Source organism: Chaetodon trifascialis, chromosome 19 (assembly GCF_039877785.1).
Source record: "Chaetodon trifascialis isolate fChaTrf1 chromosome 19, fChaTrf1.hap1, whole genome shotgun sequence".
Taxonomy (NCBI): domain Eukaryota; kingdom Metazoa; phylum Chordata; class Actinopteri; order Chaetodontiformes; family Chaetodontidae; genus Chaetodon; species Chaetodon trifascialis.
Window position 1 is genome coordinate 4,701,477 of NC_092074.1, and position 21,844 is coordinate 4,723,320.

The 21,844-nt window shown below is 43.1% G+C and overlaps 1 protein-coding gene across 5 annotated transcripts in view; it reads right to left on the minus strand.

Moving 5' to 3' along the window:
* Window positions 1-21,844, minus strand: part of enah (ENAH actin regulator) — a 126,208-nt gene that overhangs the window by 47,752 nt on the left and 56,612 nt on the right. For all 5 annotated transcript variants that reach the window (XM_070987114.1, XM_070987118.1, XM_070987117.1 and 2 more), the window contains exons 2-3: window positions 13,840-14,005; window positions 10,471-10,648 (exon numbers count right to left, since the gene is read on the minus strand). In XM_070987114.1, coding sequence (XP_070843215.1) covers window positions 10,471-10,648; window positions 13,840-14,005 — 344 coding nt within the window. The remainder of the gene's footprint in view (window positions 1-10,470; window positions 10,649-13,839; window positions 14,006-21,844) is intronic.

Sequence of the window (21,844 nt, forward strand, 5' to 3'; positions counted from 1 at the left end):
AAAGGATCAGCAACTTACACCACTCTGTTTTATTGATGTTTCACACGTACTTCTTGGAATCAGGGCTGTGAGTATCTCATTCTACTCTGTCGTACAGTACTGCATCGAGAACATTCTGCGTCAACTTGTTCTAGCTCTTTATGTTTTTATAGCACCATTCCATCTGATGGAAATCTTTTAGGTGTCTTCTGCATCATTTCCCAAAATTCAGTCACATATATTTGGTTTAACTTATTTTTCCTGCTAACTATTCTAATACCAGTGTTCTCTTTTTCTCAAATCTAATACAAAGTACTGAGAATATTTTCCTATTCTTCCTCCCCATCTGTGAATTACCGTTGGCACTCTGAGTTAAAGGCAGGGAAAGGCTGTCTGCTGTTTTGCTGCTACCTCCACCTCACCCATGAGCATCTTTGAGACACACAAAATCAATACTGCCATGAATGATATATGACTGCATGACTCATCATCAGCTTGCCATGCTAATGGAAACAAAAAAAACACCAAATCCTTTGAATGTGCCAGACACACATCCAGACAGCAAGAGGAGGAGCACTGCAGACAGCTGGAGCTTTCCATCACCTCTTCCTACATGTGTTCTTCATTGTAAAAACTTGAATAATAGAAACAGTGAGGAGAAAGAACCGGATGGTATGAGGAGGAAATGAGGAGAGAAGCACGGGAGGAGGCAGCTGTGCACACATCTACCCCATCAGCTCCTCTGATGAAATGAGCCTCGATCATTCACAACTGGCAATAAACGCTCAATGAATTGAGAGACGGCTCGTTTTGTCGGCACTAAATTACAAGAGACAGCGGCAGATCATTTTAGATGCCATTTAATTCATCATCAGAGCTACAAGCATGTTTTATATACTTATGTTATCCGTCAGAGCATTTTTGATGCCTGTGTCAAGCGTCTAGAGATCTCCACAAATACGCAATTATGGTCTGTGGCATGACATGCATGTAGGAATGTTGGTTTTGGTACGACTTCTGTGAGCTGAATTTGGAGTTTTTATGGCCAGAAAATAAAAAAGGCTGGAATTTGGCCATGTTTCAGTGTTACTTTCTATTCAAATACAGACTTAACACACAACTTACATTGTTCCAGTTATGGAAAATCATTTCCAGCAAATGCTCAAAAGCCTCATTGTTAAAAAGCTAAAGATAATTTTACATTTCACCCTCTGAATGACAAGGAAGGAGCTGCGGTTACATAATGCGACATGTGATCAATCTGGATGATGGAGACACCCGTCCTGGCTTCTGCAGATTTTCATGAAAGCTTTACTTTGGTCAAATATTCTCCACACCAAAAGATGGGGAAAAACTATGACAAGTTTGAGATTTCAGCACTGGCCTATGGCTAAAGGATGGAAACCCATCTGTGTGACTTGTTTGTAGGGTCAATGGATGTTTTATCTGTCTCAGGCAAAAGATGATTTGATTATTTTGTGTTGGAAAAGTTGCAGAGGTTTGGGGTTCAGTGCAGTGATAATGTCTTCCTCTCTGGCCCTGCACAAAGGCAACACAACGTGAACGAATGTTTTTCATTTGCAAGTAGCCTCTAGACAAAAGAAGGAACATTTTGTCTCACTTAGCAGGCGATAAGTAACAAGAAATTGCAGGACAGGAATGCTAAACCAGGGGATGATGCATCTCATCTTGTGATTCATTCACTTACAAGATGACATTGCGAACAACTGCATGATGAAATATAGTCTGTGCTGTGTAATATAGAGCATCTGCTTTACTCTCCCTGAGCTTAATGCTTAAGGAATATAACATCAGGTTCGCTCTTCTTATAAGCAATAAGGCATTGCTATGATATTTACATTAAGCATTCACTGTGGATGTAAACAACAAAAAAGTAATTATATCAGAAACAACTTCCCTTTACTCTGACTGACATATCCATCACATCAATGTCATTTTCAGGTAACTCAGAGGGTGCAGCTAGGATCAGTTATCAGCATTGCACTCACAACACTGTGAGACTCACGTCAGACCTTTTAAAAAAGATCAAAATGGATGCAGCAAAAAGATTTCTTCTTATTTATTCCACACATTCTTCCTTGTCAAAACCTGGTGCCTACATTACCCACGACTCACCCACCAACAGTTTGGTTGGAGGTATGGTTGTGCTATGCTAGTGGCAGCTAATGAGACTTGCAACAACCCGTACAGCTGAAGAAAGACGTCGGCAGGGAGCTATTCTGAGGTCTAGAAACAGGCATTCTACACCTTAGAAATATACTGCAACTGTTTATGTTCCCTTGTGTTTTCTGTTAACAGCTTTCCTTTCGTTTTTTGTCCTGTTTATTCATCAGAATTACAAAACACCTCATGTCACTCCATTAGTGGTTATAGTTTTTCTTTATGGCATTTTTAAACTCATAACAGCAGCACTCACTTTAATGTTTTGCCCAAGAGGTGTACACACACCGTGCGCTCCGCTGACGAGCACAAACGCACACTCATACTGCAGCTCACATGTACAATTAAACTTCAGCCTCTTGTTCAAAGATCAGAAGACCACGGTGGAAACTGTGGTCAGTCCTCGCTCCAGCCTTTCTACACAGTTTCTACATGACAGCTCGAGCCCAGCTTAACCAATGAAGTCACAGAATGGCTCTGGAGCCAATCAGGGGAAGTCTCCAAGGAGGCCTCGCTTCCGGATGATGTTGAAGGCTTTGTCTGAGGCTCGTGGGACAGAATGGTTAAACGTTTAAACACACGCTGACACACACACTCATGGATTTTTAACACACATTATTACTTGTACTAGAAAGCGGTGGTACAATCCGTTCATGTGTGACAGTGACTGTGTCTGTCTGCATGACACTGAGTGGGGATGTTCTACTCTCCTTTCTCTCCTCGTTCACAAACACCGATCATTATAGACTGCTGTCACTGCGAGGACTGAGATCATTTTCATATTTAATTCATGTGTTTAATCACGTAGTTTATACAATGTCAGAAAATGGTATTAAAGATAGAAAAGCAGCAGATTGTCACATTTCCAGTAAGTATTACGAACCAGAGACTATTTGGCATTATTGCTTGATAAAAGACTTGAATTTTGCCCAAACAAACTGGCATCACAGTTAAATCCAGTGCATTTTCAAGTAATGTCGTTCACAATCAAAGACAGAACAGACGCACGCAACACTTGCCTTCAGGAAACAGCGCGATGTTGGAATATTCACACACAAACAAACTCGCACACAACCATCGCCCTCAACCACTTCTGTCTGGTTGACTACTCACTCCTGAGGATGATTTGAGCACGGCTGATCTTCTGTTGATCCTGAAGGAATCGGTGAACTCTTGCTGCAGCAGGCATGTCTGTGGATACCTCAGTGACGGGGCCTTAGGGGGATCCTCTGCTAATAGAAGCCACCGGCAGCAGCAGACAGAAAATATACAAAAAGCTGCTGGACTTGTGAATTCTCTCTTTGAACTATCTTTCCCTTCGTCTTTCCTGAGCTTGCTCTATCCTCTATCCTGCTGCACACAACTTTCCTCTTCTCTCTCACCTGCTTCTCCTTGAACACTTTTTACTCACTTCTCTCTGACTTCTTTCCTCGTCTCTCTCTCTTACTGCTGTTTCTTTCCCTTCCTCTTCACTGCCTAAGTCTTTCTCTGCTGTTGTCCAGCTGTGTTGTAGTCTGCCACTTTGCCAACCTGGGGTTTGATTCCAGAGACCATGAGCTCATAAAGAAAAAGCAAAGTGGGGCAGGCGCACAGATGGAGGGCGGGGGGGGGTGTCACGCGCTGTCGCAAGCCGACAAACACAAACACATGCCAGACTGATGTGGTGCTGTCGGAGGGGTTGCTGTACCCCTAAATGTTTACATCACTCTTTCACCCTCCTGACCCGCAACAACAAACTCATTCTGGCCGAGGAACGCAGGCTGTCTCTACGGGACGGGGGTGAAGTGTCCCTCCTGTGTCTCTACCTCTCCACACCTCCAGCTCTCTCAGGTTTCAAACCTTCCTCCCCACAAAGCCTTCACATGATAGAGAGCCACGTGGCGTGCTGCTGGCAGGGACCGCACAGACTGAAAATAAATGATCGTCCCCAGTTAGCAACTTTTCGCATGTCTCCATGGAGACAAGCTACTGCCAAGTCTGAGTCTGGATGTCCAGACAAAGAGACCAGAGAATTAGACTCATCTGGCGAGGGTGCCTGAAAAACTCATTCCTGATTGATTATCAGCTCTATTCACCTCTGATTGATAAAATGTCTCAAGCGTATTTACTTTAGTACTGTGTTTAGGTACTTTACTTCACTATTTCAACTTTTACAGACAAAACATATGATCTTTTTACAAAATACAACACTTCTTTAGATTAAACTGATCAACAGTATATAAAGGAGTTAAAATTAGCTCCACCTTTTCCAGCTACAACAAAATGCTGATCTGATGTTGCACAAAGCACATTCAGCTCCAATAAGATCCCAAATGACCAATAAGACAAATGATTTGCATCATTATTCTGTGCAGTACTGCGAGATGCATTCAACAAACTGACTAGTCAATCAACAGGAAAATGGACTGTTAAAAATGTCACTACTATCTGACATTTTTATAATTTCAAATCTATTTCATTATACTTAAGTCAAAAAAATGTTATCTTCAGTGGTAGACGCTGATTTTCAAGTACCAGTCCAAACACATACACACATTCTAGGTGTGTGTGCTTGTGTGTCAGCCAAAGAAATAAAGGACAGAAAAACAGAAGCTGGCATAAATGTTTAGCTGCAGGGTGCTGCACTTCATCCGTTCCCACCGATAGATGAGGCAATCATGCTGCCGCTCACATTCCTCCTGCAGCCTTTTCAACACCAAGTGCTTTCATAAGCAGCGAGCCGCGAGCACTCACCGCACGTCCAGTACGACGACACAGGTCAGGCCAGGACAGTGTTGTTTTTCTGAACCTTTATTCAGCAAGGCTGTGTTTAAAGGGTTAAAAGTTATGTCACTGTTATCACCTTGTAACATGAAACTGAGACAAATCTTCCATAACTTCCTTCCTTTGAGAGATTCAGGGCGACACCTGTCACATTTATACACCAATCTATCCATCCATCACTCCACTCCCATGGCTAAATCCACCTTTCTGTGCCCGTTTCTGTTCTTCACCTCATTTCTCCTCTCCTCTGTCCAACCTCCCTGCCCTGAACCGATAGGAGCGGATTACCGGCCAGACCACAACACAGACAGACGCCCGGCGGCCTGTGACCCATCCCTCCCTCGCCTGATCCCAGCCTTCGTCCTGCTCTGCTTTAGCCTTTTTAGGAAAAAAGGGAAACGTAGATAAACACTCGTCTGCGTGTGAGCTCACAGCTTTGAAACTACGTCACTTTACCCCAAAGTCAGAAGAAGAGTCTCTCCGTCTGACTCCACACATAGCAATGAAGAGAAGATGCAGCCGGTTTCAATGATGTAAGACCAGCTGATGGAGGTGAAGTGTGTGGTGTGCCAAAAGTCTTAAAAGTGCACACACACATACTGTGTACATACACAAGGTCCTGTGAGTCATCAAAGCTTTAGTATGAATGTGTGCCATGATTTTAAAGCTGCCCTGTGATCGACTGGCGACCGGTCCAGGGTGTACCCCGCCTCCCGCCCGTTGACAGCCGAGATAGGCTCCGGCCCCCCCGCGACCCTGAAAGGGATAAGCGGCATAGAAAATGGATGGATGGATTTTAAAGCTGTAATAGATGAGCACACACACTAATACACACACTTTCCTCATGTCGGCGGTCCCCACTTCCACTTGCTTCCCTAAGATGGAAACTATGCTGTGCTTTGTTCAATAGCTTACTCACACATTCCTTCATCCCTTAGCTGAGCGTGCATGCACGCACACAGGCACACACACACACAGGCACACACACACACACACACACACACGAGCCCTCTTTCACCTGCTGATTCTGAAGGTGTGGTGACACTCAGCTGGTTTTCTGTGTCAACCAAACACAGACAACACAGAAACTGCATGCTTGCACGTTTTCCTCTCCTCTGAATGCTGAAATGTCAAGAAGCTCCTCTACATCTGCCCGGGTCACAGCTCAACTTCAAAGAGAGATATCAAAGCAGAGGCAGCTCCAGATTAGAAGAGGCATTTATGCGAGCAAGAAATCAGTTTTATCTGCAAGATTACTGAGATGATCACGTGCTTCCCATCATTTGTGTATGTGTAGCGTTTCTTCACTTGATTCCACATTGTGGAGACAGATCAGTGAAAGTCAAATATAGTTAGCTGCTGAGGGCAGCAGTCGTGAGCTGGTTCATACTGTGGTCAACTCTTCTGTTCTGTTTTAATCCATTAATGTTTTCTGTTGCTCAGATTTGGCCCTGCTAACTTGCTCTGTTATTTGGTCTATATAAATGTTACATAACTTTAATCTTCCAGTGCAGCAAAAATGACAGCTGAGCCCTCTAACCTTATGTATACACACACCAGCACACATTATTTTCACAGCCAGTGACAGCTGTCCACTCCAGAGGGTGAATCAGAAGGACCACAGTGTGTGTGTGTGTGTGTGTGTGTGTGTGTGGGGGGGGGGGGGGGGGGGGGGGGGGGGAGGTGTTGCAAGATCTGTTCCCTTCCACTTTTTTATTCACCACATGAAAAACAAGGTAGCATTTACATGGACTACGTTTAGTGGGTAACACTCCTGCTCGCATGCCTGAGGGCCTGAAGGTTGCTCTTTTCTACATGTTTGAAGGCCAATATGTTTGACTCAGTATTAATGTGTAATAGTACAGGTGAAACCGGTAAAATGTTTGTTCAGTCATTTTAGCTGAAACGGTTGCAGCTGTATATGGGTGGGTGGGCATGGAAACAAAAATCCCTATAACAAGGATACGATGGTTTGAAAACCCCCACAGTAAATGCTGCTGTAGAAATATTAACTCCTCATTAGAATGGAGGAAGAACGAAGGGTGTTCTTGATTAAAAGTGTTGTTCCTGATCACTTGCACAGTTCATTTTTCTCTTTTTGGGGAATATTAACTTTTTTTGTAGCTAGAGGTGCTGAAACGCAGGACAAGGAATGCGAAAGAGACTGCACAGTCACAGTCACACTAAGGCAGCTCTACCAAAGAGGAGATGTTTCTCCTCAGCTCCATACTCCTTTCAACTCTCACAGCACACATATTTCTTTTCGAGCCTTGTAAGTGTGTTACAGATGCTCAGTTATTCTCGGGCCCAGGGAGAGAGGAGGGAGTCAATAAGAGTGAAGAACAGGCCACCAACACCATAAATCAGGCCTATAAAGAGAAGATACTGTAAATGTTAAAGCAGCTGATAACTGTGCTCATCCGGCAGCTCGTCTCGGTCCATTTAACCGTCCTCTAGGCTGGAGCTGACCACTGTTTGGTACCTTACGATTTATGTCTCCATTGATTATTGAGCTGCTCCTGCAGAGTGTGAATACTGCTTGCATTAGGTCACTAATATCTACCGGTACTCTCAAGCACTTTAGATAAAAGCTTAGATAGAATTTAAAGTACTTTTTACACTCAGACACCGCAAATCAACACATGTCCATGTCTTAGTGAGAGAATCACACAGCAGCTCCAGCAGATGGCAGCTTCCATGTTTTAAATGTAAGTATTCCTTATGTAGAACATAATTTAATACAGGAAAGATGCTGGCATTGAGTCAGAAAGGTCACATCACATCACAGACATTAAACTGTCATTAAAAGCTTCCGCTACATCATTCACACACTCACACACAACATACAACAAACAGAGGTCTAAAAATGAGTGATCTGATTCTGACGCTCAGTCATGTGGCAGGAGTTTAGCACCCACTGAGTGAGTGATGGAGGGTGAGCCCCCGTGTGTCGGGAGGATTGTCAGGTCCACAGATGACCGTGACTGGAACAGGCGCCACCGAGAGCAGCTGTCAGGACAGAAATACAGTAGCAAAACAGTGAGGTTAAAGGGGAAACCCTGTCTCCTTCCTCTGCAGCTCACCGCACCGCTGAGAGAGCGAAGGAGGGGAAGACAGCACGGAAGGAAGGGAGGAAGGAAGGAAGGAGGGAAGGCGTGTGGGAAGGATTAGGCAGTAAAAATGGAAATGATGAAGAAGAAGAATGGGAGAGGACGGAGATGTTACGAGAGAAAACAAGAAGAGTGAAGGAAAGCGGCTGGAGTCTCTGGCTGTGCTGTTCTCCTGAGGGTAGTTCTGACTAATACATACTACAGTATCTGGTCATGTATCTGATATAGATTCAGGTCTGACTTGATAGGATTTGATATTTTTATTTGATCGTGGTTTTAAGTCATTATGTTAAAAAACAAACATCAGACCCAAATCAGTCCAAGTCATTCCCAAATTTTTTATATAGATGTACCACAAAATTCTAGCAGTGTGCATTGTGTGTGTGTGTGTGTGTGTGTGTGTGTGTGTGTGTGTGTGTGTGTGTGCGCGCACGCGCGTGTTAAGGTTTAAGATACAGCAGCAAGTGCAGAAAAGGTCAATTTATGACAAGTTTCACACAGTGTGGCTCAAATCTGTGGTTGAACTGGACTGAATGAAGTGATTAAAATCAGCAAATTGACTTTTGTTTTTTTTTGTTTTGAAATCTAGCAGTGTGCTTCATTTATGGCGGCGAAAAAGAGAGAACCCATTACTGTTTCAGTGTAGTGATGGCAGAGTGTATTGTAAGCAAAACAAAGCAGGGTTCACAAAGGTAGACAGTGTTTCCATTGAGTTACATGTGGCTTTTCTATGGTCAGATTTGAGATGATATGATCTTGGCACGAGTCCCCTTTCACTCTCCTTACTCTCCATTCTATCTGACTCTGACTGGTACTCTGCCTTATCTCTTGTCCTCACACACACACACACACACACACACACACACACACACACACACACACACACACACACACACACACACCCCTACCTTGTGGCACTATTAGCATAATGAGGCGCATCACTATCAGGTTAATTAGCAGATGGGATTAGAGTGTGATGAGAGGCATGGCTTAGGGAGAGAGGAGCGAATGGTACGATCCAGAGAGGGGAGAGTGGAGGGGGGCATCGCAGGTCATGTGGTGAAGCATCTGGATGCTGAGATCACACAAACACAAGGAGGCTGCAATTAAAACTTCTGTTCTGTCTTTGTAGGATTAAAAAGAGAGGGGAAAACAGAAAAGAGGGGACAAAGAGGGGACAAAGAGGGGATGAGGAGAGGAATCAGCAGCAACTTCTGCCTCAAATGTGCGAGCTGAAGATTTGTCTTCACTTTGGGAGTTGAAATCAGAGCACAAACACTCGCACCAACACACGCTAAAGAGCTGCTCTCATCTGCGGAACAATGCTCTTCCTCCCTCCCTCCTCTCCTCCCTCCCGGCAGGCGGGCAAATGTAGATACACAGCCAGAGGATGCAGCTATGTAATGTTTCAGAAAACCAAGGTCGTGGTGTACCACTGAGGTTACAGGCTGCCACATATCTGTGGCAGAATCCAATGGGTGTGTGAATGTGTATGCGTGACCTGAATACTGAATTTTTCCATGTTCTGTGTGCAAACCAGCGGCCTCTTGCCATGAGGCTGTACCTTTATGTTTCATGGCCAATTGTAGGTTTAATAAATGACCTTTGATTGGCAGATGTGGATGCCAATCATGCTCAATGATACCACAAATCCACATTCAAATATTCATTCACTGTCACCCTTGCCCGTCATTAACTTATTGTTGAGCTTTGAGCTCTAAATCAAACATTTGATTAAGGAAAGTGAAGGCTCTGTGACAAGCTTCCTGTCATGAATCAAGACATTTCGTTCTTTTCATTGTTTCTGGGAAATCCATCAGTAACTCGTGTTCACTTCAAAACATTTATATCGTTGACATATGTCTTTAGTTATCCTGCATTTTCCAAATAATGTTTCCATCCCCTGTGGTATGGCTTCCTGTCTCAGAGTGTTTCATACCTCCTACACAAAGAGCAACCATGAAGCCAGCTGAGTTACCTTCAGTACTGCAGGTCCACCTGCAGCAACAGCTTCATTTTCATGCTCAGTCATTAGATACATGTAAATCCCTCAGAGCTTTGGAGTGAAAGCCCTGACCTCATGTTATAATCTCTGCTTGTCTTTTATTCTCACAAAGTAGTTGGAAGCAAATAAAGCCTAGAAGACAGGACAGCTGGATGCTCTGACTATTCTGCCTGCCAGAAAATCAAAATAAGTCGTATCCCTAATACAATGACTTGATGTTTAAATCCAAAAAGAATTTGGCTTAATATGATCAAAAGTGCTGATGTAAGTCAGTGGGGTCAGCAGCTATAGTTTGTGGTAATAAAAATCCTTGTCCTGAGCAGAGAGACCCCTTCATGGACAACATTTTCTCAGTGATCTTGACAGGATGAGGTCTGACCATGTTGGATCAGCTCCTTAAAACTGATGAGAAAAACTGGGAAGCAGACCTACCTGTGTCCTGGGAGTTGAGCACCTCCAGGGCGTGCATCATGGCACTGGCAAATACATTGGCATCCTCCTTGCTGCCGAAGTTGAGGCCGTAGACCTGTCGGGCATCGCGCCACTGGTGGAAGGTCTGCGTGGCCTGGTTGTACTTCAGCCCCTTGGGAATGGCACAGTTTATCACCACCTGGAGACGTCCATGATGAGTGAGCAGGGCAAGGGAAAAGGAGAAAAGAGGAAACATCGTTCAGATTAGTAATGATCACTGAGGTACCTGGCAAATGTAGCACATTTTTAAAGTAACCCAATCAGCAGCTGTTCAAACTACACCTTTATTTATGGAGCCACCGGAGCTTTCACTGACAGGAAACAGCCTTTTGGAAAAGATTTGGACAACTTGAATGTGACAGCACGTTGCAAGGCTGACCTGAGATTTATGGCTTAGCAGCACAAATACAGACATTAAACAAGGAGTAAAAGTATTGCGGCCTCAGTCACGACGCTGCCTCTGTCTGTCTGCTACCAAGCTGACAAAATCACAAAGATGATTCAAGACTAACTCCCCGATCTTATCTCCATCTTATCCCTAAAACCCCAATCTCATTAAACACAAACTAACAACATGGGGACTCTCTTGCTATTATGCTGTAAAAGGTCATTTTTACCTGCTCGTAAAGTGATTTTTATGATTCACTCTCTGGGAGTTTAAGCTGCTTTCAATGCTAACATCAGAGATTTTTAGTGTCCTGGGCACACGGCCAAGCAGAAACGCCTCGAGCTACTCCTCTCTGAGTTATTGAGACAGAGAAGTGGATCTCAGACTGGGAGCCCTAGAACCTGAGGGACTGTGGCAACAGCAGACTCTCTCCACTTCTACATCCTCCATGCTCACAATGAGAAAAGCATTTTTAACTGGAGGAGCTTAATCTGCATCATAATCAGCAAATTTTGACACCATGAAATATGGGACTGATAAACACACACACAAACAAACACACATTCATTATTTTGACACGTTTCATCTGATATAGTTGAAATACCCTGAAAAGATATGTAATGTGGTTTAATCTTATAATCACTGTGTCATCTCATGTCCAAACTAATAAGAGACTGAATCCAAAACATTCTCCTACAGGGACCCAGCGGATAAAAGCTTATGTTGCAGGGCTGAGGGTTAGTCAAGATTTTGGAAACCCCATGGTGAAACCAAGATTAAACTGTACTGAGACCAGCCTCCAAAAGGTAATATTTCCTCCTGAGAGCACAGTATTCCTTTGGCCAATAAACAGCACTTCTGGTGCTAAAGCCTGTAACCACTCTGTTAGTTTATGGAATACAAGGTCTAGCGCTGGTGTCGGAAAAATTTATTTTAACCCGGCAAGAAATAATCTAGTGTCAATTTCTCTGCTTATTATAATGTCTCTCTGGCAGGCGGAAAGGGATTCACATAACTGTTCTTTCACTGCTGATGGACTGGGTAATAAAACAAGCAGCCAGTGAATGTGAGAAGGAATTGAGCTGGTGTAACTCTAGATGCTTATTGTAGGTGGCAGTGAATAAAACAAACAGAGGAAATGTGCATCTTATGATGGCGGCGCCACATAAACTGACAATCAGCCTGAAGCTCAGAGTGTGAAGTGCAAACACAAACACAGCTCAGCCAAACACTGACTTCACATTCCACTTTGTAAATGTCCAATGACAATCAGCTGATAAGGTCACACTTTGACTGAGTGTTTGTGAGCTGCGCTCGCTCTGTATCATGATTTCAGGATTAAGTGTGCCAGGGTAAAAAGAAAATTCCAGTGTCGGAGTAATGTGACTGAAAGAAGAAGATTCTCAGATGCCTAATTAAATAAAGATTAAATAAACAAATCAATCAATAAATAAATGGGTCCTTTATTTGAAACAGGCTTAGTCTAGAGAAAGGTCTTGTTAATTTTACTCATTTTTATTTTTTTATATATATATTAAAAATCTATGAACTAATATATTAATAAGACGTGTCCCTGTGTTCTGATCTGCTCCCATTTTAATTTGCTGTGGATGCAAACACTTCCTCTACATTTATTCATAATGTAAATTCCATAGCTTTAATTTATGCCCTGCTCTCCAGCCTGATGCTCTAACTTCCTCTTTAAAACAGAAAATTGTTTACACTCAGTAATTAATTCCAGTCAGTTCCACTTTGCTGTTTTTTCGCCTGGTGATAACATACTGTGAGTGAAACTCTTCCTGCACAGATGTTTCACATTAAAAGCTCTCTGGCAGTACAAAGGGCATAATCTCCCCCTTTCCTGGTTCGCTTTTACTGTGGAACATCGACAGGAAGTGTTTCATTGACAGTAGCATAACAGTGACAAGAAAAAAGCAGCAGAGCGACTGGAATTGATTAGTGAATCAAAACAGTGTGAGCAGTGATGATGAGACGAGTACGACATGACACTTGATTCATAAAGAGAAGCTATGGTGTGAGAGCACCGTGTGGCCTTCAGGGTCACCATAAAGCACATTACAAAAGACATTTGTTCTTAAATTCTATTTGCATTTGTCTTTCCTACAACCCCCGGGAGTAGATGAAGCTGTATTTACTTTGGCTCTTTTGTTGCACTGATAGAATTAGTTGGAGGCATCCTGACGTCTGTATCCTCCTCGCTCCATCCCTCAGCCACACAGGGCAACTCAGACGATAAAGGCAAAGAGGACTGTGGGATTGTGGAGGCTGCGTGTGCACGCCAGCCAATCACTCACAGTGGAAGGTCAACCATGTGTGTGTGTCTATTTCTAATTTGGCTACTATCATTTTTCATTTCCACGTCAGCTCCCCTTCCAAAATGTCTTTGGTAGTCCCAGCACAGAGTGTGAGGAAACACTGTCTGTATACTTTAACAAGCAGATGGCAACAAAACACACTCATTTCTCCTAAAAATACTTGTGACTGGATGGAAAAAAAAGAGATAAAATAGCAATACACAAAGACTCTGGGAACATTTCATACTGTACACTCACTTTCTCTTAAAGTTTGTGTTTCACTCGTTAGTCCCTCATATCTGCTGACAACCTCACATTCTTTGAACTGTGTTACTTGCATATTAGATTTAACAAGCTTTGAGCTCACTATCAATTATTCACAGCCCTTTGTCAACCTTGAGTGTACTGCGACCACACTGTCATATTTGATGCTTTTTAGCTAGTAGCATGTGCACAGGAATGCCACAAGACTCTCTGGCTATGACGTCATGTGTTGACATCATTGGATACCTAAAATAAATACTGAGTTTAAACATCTGACCAGTTGACTTGATGCACTGTATGAAGAAGAGTTCCATGTGTGTACAGGTCTTAGCTTAACTGCCCATACTTGTTTCATCCACTGACCTGATGATCTTGGATCTTGCGGCCCACTACGCGGAAGGCGTTGTTGCCAGTATGGTGGTAGATGTGGACTCTGCTGAAGCCTGTGGAACCGCCTGCTGGGACCCACTTCTTATTGGCATCATCATACACCATGACGGCGGCTCGCGCCTGGCAGATACTCTGTTCACTGCACGAACACAAGGAGAGAAAATCGTTATACATTACATCTACAAAACCACAATACGATCTGACGGTCAGACATGCAGCTGAGCTGATCATTCCCAACAAACACGGTGTACAATGGTGATGATGCTATGCCAGCTCACATCGCCGCGGGGAGCTCGTTAGCAATCTTTAATTTGTCCTGCTTTTTATTCTTTTGTTTTCCTCTTTGAAGTAAACCTTTCAGACTGAACACATGTTGCATTAATGTCATAATAGCCCGAAGGATGTTCTGGAACTGTGATTACAGATTCGACGGTGATGCAACAGGTATGCAGTCAAGCCATGAGAGAGTACAGCCTGCTCTAACTGGAACTACTGCTGTAATTACAAAGACACGCCATCGTCTGTCCTACGGTCAGCATGACCCTGCTACACACAAAAAAGACGCTGCAAAATTCTTCCACAAGTCCTGCTCATGTCACTGCAACAAATACAGCGGGTATTAGTTTTTCTTGTCAGTGCTTCTTCTTTGTGTTATAATTCACGTTTGTTATTAAATAAAGCACTCTTGATTTCAATTAAACTGAAATGATCACCACACAATCACAATTTCAACATATTAAGCAAGCGAAAGTCATCAGTGCTGTCATTAATCAGCCTGAACAGCTTGCCATAAACCCACAGCCTTTCAGATCATTCCACATTCCTTCATGACATATTGCTAATAATCTGGTTTACGACTGCCTTCAAACAACACACACACACACACACACACACACACACACACACACACACACACACACACACACACACACACACACACACACACACACACACACACACACACAGAAGAGTGCAGAATGAAAAGTGATGAAGACCCACCAGGGGGATATGTGGCGTGAGACTGGCTTGGATGCATCACATCAACTTTGCCTTTAGCATTTTCTCCAGTCTACAGAATGATATTACTCGCATTCAAGCACAAGGACAGAGTTCATATGAGACTTAATTCAGACAATTTGGGCCCTAGAGCACAAAACTAATGAAATTTGCTGCATGGGTGGCTGGAAGATTGTGCAGTTATGTAGTGACAGAGAAAAAACACAGCCAAAGAGTTCAGGCCTTGTAACTGATTGCTGGACACTGCAGTTGTTGTGTGCCTTGTGTTTAGAGGACACTCCAGCAATTTAGCACTGTGGTTCCAGAAGGTTCTGTGACTCACACCACACTGATTAAAATAAACAAGTGGTCAAAATCAAAGCAAGAGCTGCTGAGATATCCTGATTTTTTAATCCCTTATATGGGTGAAGCTCCACTAACAGTGATCCTACATTTCCCATGATGCCCATAACATTGTGGGCATTGCACTTTTAATATACTGAGTGCAATTATGTGAGCTGTTATGTGAGAGACAAATCATTGAGTGAATTGCTATAACAACTTACTACTGATACGCAATAGTGACAACCTGAATCCACGAACATAAAGATACAGAGAGTGAGAGGGGAAGAGAAAGACGCAGAGGGAGGAGAGGTTGAGAAGCACAGCGCGTAAAAATGGAATAAATGACAGGCAAAAATTGCTTTGGGAGATGAAAAAAAGAGTGAGGAAGGAGTGAAAAGAGATGGGAGGGAGGTGATGATAGGAGGACAGATCCACTTCCACTGAGACACACACCTCATGTTTTTAAAAGGATCTGTTTCGAGCTTGGAAATGTATGAATATGGAGGGTCCACGCTGACAACCGAAAACACTTGTGTGAATGTGAGGTGAGAATGAGGCTCTGACACGTGCACACAGACACACACAGCAGCGTGAATGTCTGCTCCATGTGCCAAAGCTACCTGACGTGCATCTCACTCCGGCTTTGAAACAACTTTCTGTTAAAAAAAAAAAAAAAAAAAGACAGAATTTTCCCAAAACAGCTCTGAAACATTTATCTCCTGTGTGCACTGTGTGCTTGTGCAAGTCAAGCACACACAAAAGCACACACACACATAAACCGCATGTGTCCACATGAATACCACACACATCCAGCTTTTCCAAACTCTTTCACACCTCTGCTAATGTGCTTCATTATGACAACAGGAGCTGAGCTGTGCTAACACTCTGCAGCAGCTGAGGAACTTACATTATGATTGAATCTCCAACTTTTAAATCACAGATCTCTAACATGCTGCGTTAAGACTTAACACCTCAGCCTATATCTTAGATTAACTGAGTCAAAACAATGTGGAGCTGGTAATGGAGAGGAGAAAAGGAATGAAGGCAGGATAAGTAATTCATGACTTGCTGCTCTAGCTGAGGACTTTTACATTTTCTACCGGCAAATTATTAAACTTACATCTTTATTGAACCCAGCAAAGATCCATTTCATTTTTTCACAGAGGCTCAGAGCAGCAGCTCCAGTGGTTACATGTAGTGGAGGATAAACCCTCCCACATTAATGCGTTTATGTGCATAATAGAGATTTCAGCTGGGGATTTTTATGTTTTTTGACAAATGCAAATCGTTACGCTGCAAATATGTGGTATCTATCACATTAAGTACAGCCAAATTCATTCTACAATACAGCTGACATTTGAAAAAAAAGAACAAAAGAAATGTGTTTCTGAAAACAGTGAAGTGATTTCTGTTTCTACTGTTCGCATGTTGAGGCCACAGCTTCACCTACCCAGCCCTGATCTTTCCGGCTGGTCTGCAGATTCAGACACTTTGGTACAGTAAACAAGTAAATCCATCAAGCAGTGCCACAACACCACCACTGTGAGCAACCACGAGGTTAGAAAAAGCTGCGGTGCGGGACTCGAGCTTTGATGTGTTGGCTGAGTTCCTCTTCATCAGCATAAGTCAAGTAGTGTAATAGTTCTCCTTGTTGGGCCTGTTTTGTCAACCGATTGTGCAGAACTGAGACTTCACACTGAATACATTACCAGGGATTGTTTGATGCTGCTGGCTGCTATGGTTTCTATTGCGTGACGCTTGAATTTGCACAGATTTCTACTGTCAAAAGCTTGTAACCAATGAAGACCAGGTCAAGTAGAGCAATAAAAGCTTCCACTGTGCAGAGGTCCCTTATGTGGGGCTTCAACGACTTCTTGATTAGATGCAGTGACTTCCTGGAGCTTTAAAGGTACTTTTTGTTAACCCTTGGACAGAGGCAGGCTTCCATCTTTTTCCAGTCTTTGAAAAACCACACACTGAACTCCTACTGGCTCCAGACGTGCTGATGTATGAGCCTACAATAGGCAGAAGGAAAAATTCTCTTAGCGGGGGATTTAATCTATTTGATTTTACCTCCCCAGAGTCTTTTTTACACCCTCATTTGGGGCTGGGTAGTTCTCTCAATCACATGCAACCAATCAAAGAGGGCACTTTAAACAATCACATCTTAGTGGTGAAAAATAATGGCTGCATTGCTGCATGTTTTGTTGATTGTGGTGACTTACTTTGGTCAGATAGGATGTCAGCATGTTCTCATACCATGGAATAAATTCAAGTTCAGGACCACTGCAGAGACCACAGCCTTTGCCTGCAATGGTCTAACTCACAAACCTCCACCACAGTGTGCATGTGTCTCTACGAATTACATGTGCAATACACACATGCACGTTTCTTGACTGTACATTTTTGTGTGGTGAATGGACTGAGGTTTGCATGTGTGTGGAGGGTGATTACACTCTAAGTGTGCATGTTTCAGCTGAAGGCCCCAGTGCTCCGATTCTTAATGACCGCTGTGAGCTAAAAGCCAGAGGAATCCATCCCGAAGTGTTTTGAGAGGAGGAAAATGTGGCAACTAAAAGAACAAAAAAACAACACGAGACATGAAGGGAAAATCCTCTTAGAACATATCTGTGGAGCACAGGGCAAAGCAGACATGACACAGTAGCTTACTGTTACTGAATTACTTTGACATTTCTGCTTTATTCCCCCTCAGCCAGACGCTGAATACATTCCCGGGAAAGACACTGTACAATTATCGTTCATTTACATTAATGGCAGGATCATTAACATTCCTCACTGAGGTTACTGTACATTCTGTGTTAACGCGTTGCCCCTTTGTCTTTGCAGCTACTTTAGAGATATGATGTCAGAAGCAATCTGGTGAAATGTGGATTTCTGCTTGTTAAGGACTTGACTGGTGTAATGGAGTCCTGTTGACCCTCATCTCCTTGTTAACCCTTCCACTGAACACGTCAGCTCCAGTGAGTCAACAGCACTATACTCTCTGTCCATCAGCCCGTCTGCACAAAGTACCATTTATATGTTTACATTATACATTGGCGCTCCCTGTGTTCCTCTCAAAAGGTTTTTCTAGAGTTGTGTCCTTGCCAGCAGCTACAGTATATACAGCTTGAATCTCTCCCCACACTTTAACAAACACGGTGCACGACTGAGCAGTATATAGTGTTAGACTGTATATTTTGGAACTTAATACGAGACAGAAAAATCTAGCAAAATCCTGTTTTCAGTCTTATTTATCTCAGCTTCACAGACACACCACAGCAATCCTGTTCAGATATCTCTCTGCCTCCAGCCCAGTCACACACACGGACATCACTTGCTTGCTAAAAGGTCTCTAACTGCGTGGAAGGACACACACGCACACACACAGACACAGACACACGCACACGGACACACACACACACACAGGGGAAGAATCTGCAGATCTGACGAGAATAGGAATGGAGAATGGGATATGAGATGAGAATATTTTCATCTCCTTCATTAATGTTAATGAGGCTCCGAGTTAAGAACGGTTCTGACTTCAAAGAGGAACAGAACGGCTCCAGGGGTTTCACCGCCATGATGTCACATCCTGCCAAGACAGGGTGGGGGAGCAGGGTGTGGGTGTGCAAACAGCAACAGAGCGCAGGAGGGAAAAGAGGCGAGAGCAGAGGAGGCAAAGAGAGATAAGAGGAAGCAGGAGGCTGGAGGCTGAAAGATGCTTACTCTGCATCTCAGATGGTCCTGGAGAGGCCACAGCAGCAGCTACAGAGGAGGAGCACAGCTGATTTGGCCTCTCTTGAGACGCTTTGTTGTTGAATTATTTGGCCAGATGATTCGTTCAATGCCGTCCTGCAGTGCTACTAAAAGTTCCGATCACCTCCTTAATGTCTACAAGACTCCAAAACTGTTCAGAATTTTGATCACTGACTCACGACATCACCACGGGTGGAAATTGTGAGTAATTTCGCTGCTCATAGGTCAAGGTTGCATAACCAGCCAACCGGCTTGTCTAAAAATAGAAACAAACCAAAAAGGGGTAACTGCGATCTCATTCATTGTGTGAGCCAGAAACAATCTGACAAACCCAAGCGCTGAGTGATGATGTGGTTTCTGTCATGCAGCTCCACCTTTCCTTCTGAGTGTGCTGTTCATACGTGGAGAATCAGTGTGACTGTGGTATCAGTGTGTTACATCTTGTCATGGTACAGGCCAACACACCACAGGTTTCCTCTGGAGAGACGATAAGCTGATTAGACTGCGTAAAAAAAAGTTAATTAATGACTTTTAGTAATGAATGAAACTTCCTTTCATTAAATACTAAAAAAAAAAAACCCTCTGGGATTCAGAGGTCACAGCAGTGACACCCAGCTAATGTTAGTTTCAGGTAATGTGATGCTAATCATTGAACTAACATCTTAATTAAGATAATATACAGTATCTCACAGTACCAATTCTAATATTGCAGTTCAGGATGTCGGCTGATACTGACTACAGATCCAATATCAGTGCTCTAGGTAACGTGACTGATAGTGAAGTCAAAGAATTTCCTGATGCAGTTAACTAGAAAACTGCATTCAGTATGGATCATTCACATTATGGCTGATACCTGATCTGCTTCATAAGGTGATGTTTAAAGTCAATTAAACAATTAGTTGACTGACAGGAAGCTATAAAAAAAATATTCACTTTTCACGAGTTTCTAACATTTCACATACATCACAATAAACTGGCTTATCAGGAAAACAACTGGAAGATGAATAGACGATGAAAACAGTCATGAGCTGCAGCTCTAACTGGTTTAAGCAAAAGTCTCTGGCTTTGAGCTGTGAGAACCCCTCAACCCCCTCCTCTAAAACCAACCGATGAGCATAACAAGCTACAGGACTGGTTCTATACAGTTCCTCATTCTGTTGTGTATTTCCAGTCAAGGTAGAGTTGTAAAGAACTCCAATCAAAGCCTTAATTTTACGACACTTTGTTGACACAGAACAACTGTTTGTTTACAGCATCCATTCGTGTCCCAGGTATGAGGGTAATTTCATTTAACTCTCAGGGGTATTTTTGGGCCTGAACAGATGTATATTTCCTCCCATGGCTTCCAATGAAATCACTGACACTGTAAACATTTCAGCTGCTCACTCACTCAATCAGCTGCTTTCTGTTACAGCATGGCTCTCATTCATAAGACGGACAAATTGAGGTACACTAAAAAAGGTACACTCTGTCCCTGCTGCACACTACCAAGACTTTTAGGCTGTGATTAGAATAGATAAATTAGTAACTGACTCATGGCATTGGCATGGTATTTTTTTTCTCTGACTACTTCTCTGTCTTCATCTCTCTCCCTTAACTGACTCGCTCTCTGCAGTTTGGCTCGAAACCATCCAACAATAAACGGACGCTGTGCTCTGAAAGGCCAGAGTCAGCGCTTTCCAAGCTGGGGGAGGATGATAAATCCTGTGAAGCAGAAACAAAACATGCAAGCAGAATAATAAAAACACAAATGTTAAAGACGGCTTCTCCAAGATTGGGTGTGGAATCCAGGGGGGAGAGGTATACTGGGACTGAGGGGTGACCTGAGGGTTTGTTCAGGGGGGAGTGCAGCTGGCTTTGGACGGAAGGAAGGAGCTTCAGGATGGAGGAACTCTGGAGAGCAACCCGACCACATCTGCATCCTTTCTTTTCCTCGCTCTGCAGCCATGTCTTCTTCTTTTTCCACTCACTTTATAATTTTTGCTCCACTGACTTGCCCTCTCACCACCCTCCTCAAACCATTTTTTGCTCATCTGTCTTTTTCTGTCTCCTCTCTACCTCCCATTCTCTTTCCCTCTCTCATTAATCACAAATCACTTACGGTGTGGTGCGGAGTATGTCGAGTGCTTCCAGCCCATATGGAAGTGATCAGGGGCAGACAGGGAGGAACAGCAGAGGCCCCACAGACAAGAGAAAGTCCCTGCTGAAGCACCGCCTGCAGGTATTGTGCCAATGTTTAGAATCACAGTAAATTAAGACGGTGGATTCCAAAGTGGGGTCAAGGGACCATCTGAGGTTTTTAAATGGTTTCAGATTGTTGAAATCATTTAATTTGAGCAGTTAGAATCCTGAGACAAAATACAAAACAATGACCACTTTGATAATGGGTTTTACTCTCCTCATTACTGATATCTCTCCATCTACAGTAGAGACCTCCTACAGCCATGCAATTTGAGAACCTCTATAAAAGCCCAACATACAGGAAAGTTGAAACAAATCTAGGCCTGCAACTAATGATTAATTTAATTGTTGACTAATCTATTATTTTTTCAATAACATATAAGTTTAATCCAATAACGAGCAAAGACCCAATGCCCCTCCCGTGAAAATAGTAATGATAAAGAAAGGACTAAAGTGTTTATCTGCTTCAAACTAACGCTGGCATGCCTGGCTTTCTAATTTAACCTCTTAAGCTAATAACAAGTTACATTACCAAAAAGCCACAGACACCTCAGAAGGAGGAACCCTTCAGACACGGCTACATGTGTTACATACACGTTACATACATCACAAATATTCTCAAACTTTGGCTTTACTTTTCTTTGTTAAGAGAACATATACCACGCCCATCCCCCAAAACAACACACACATTTCTCTC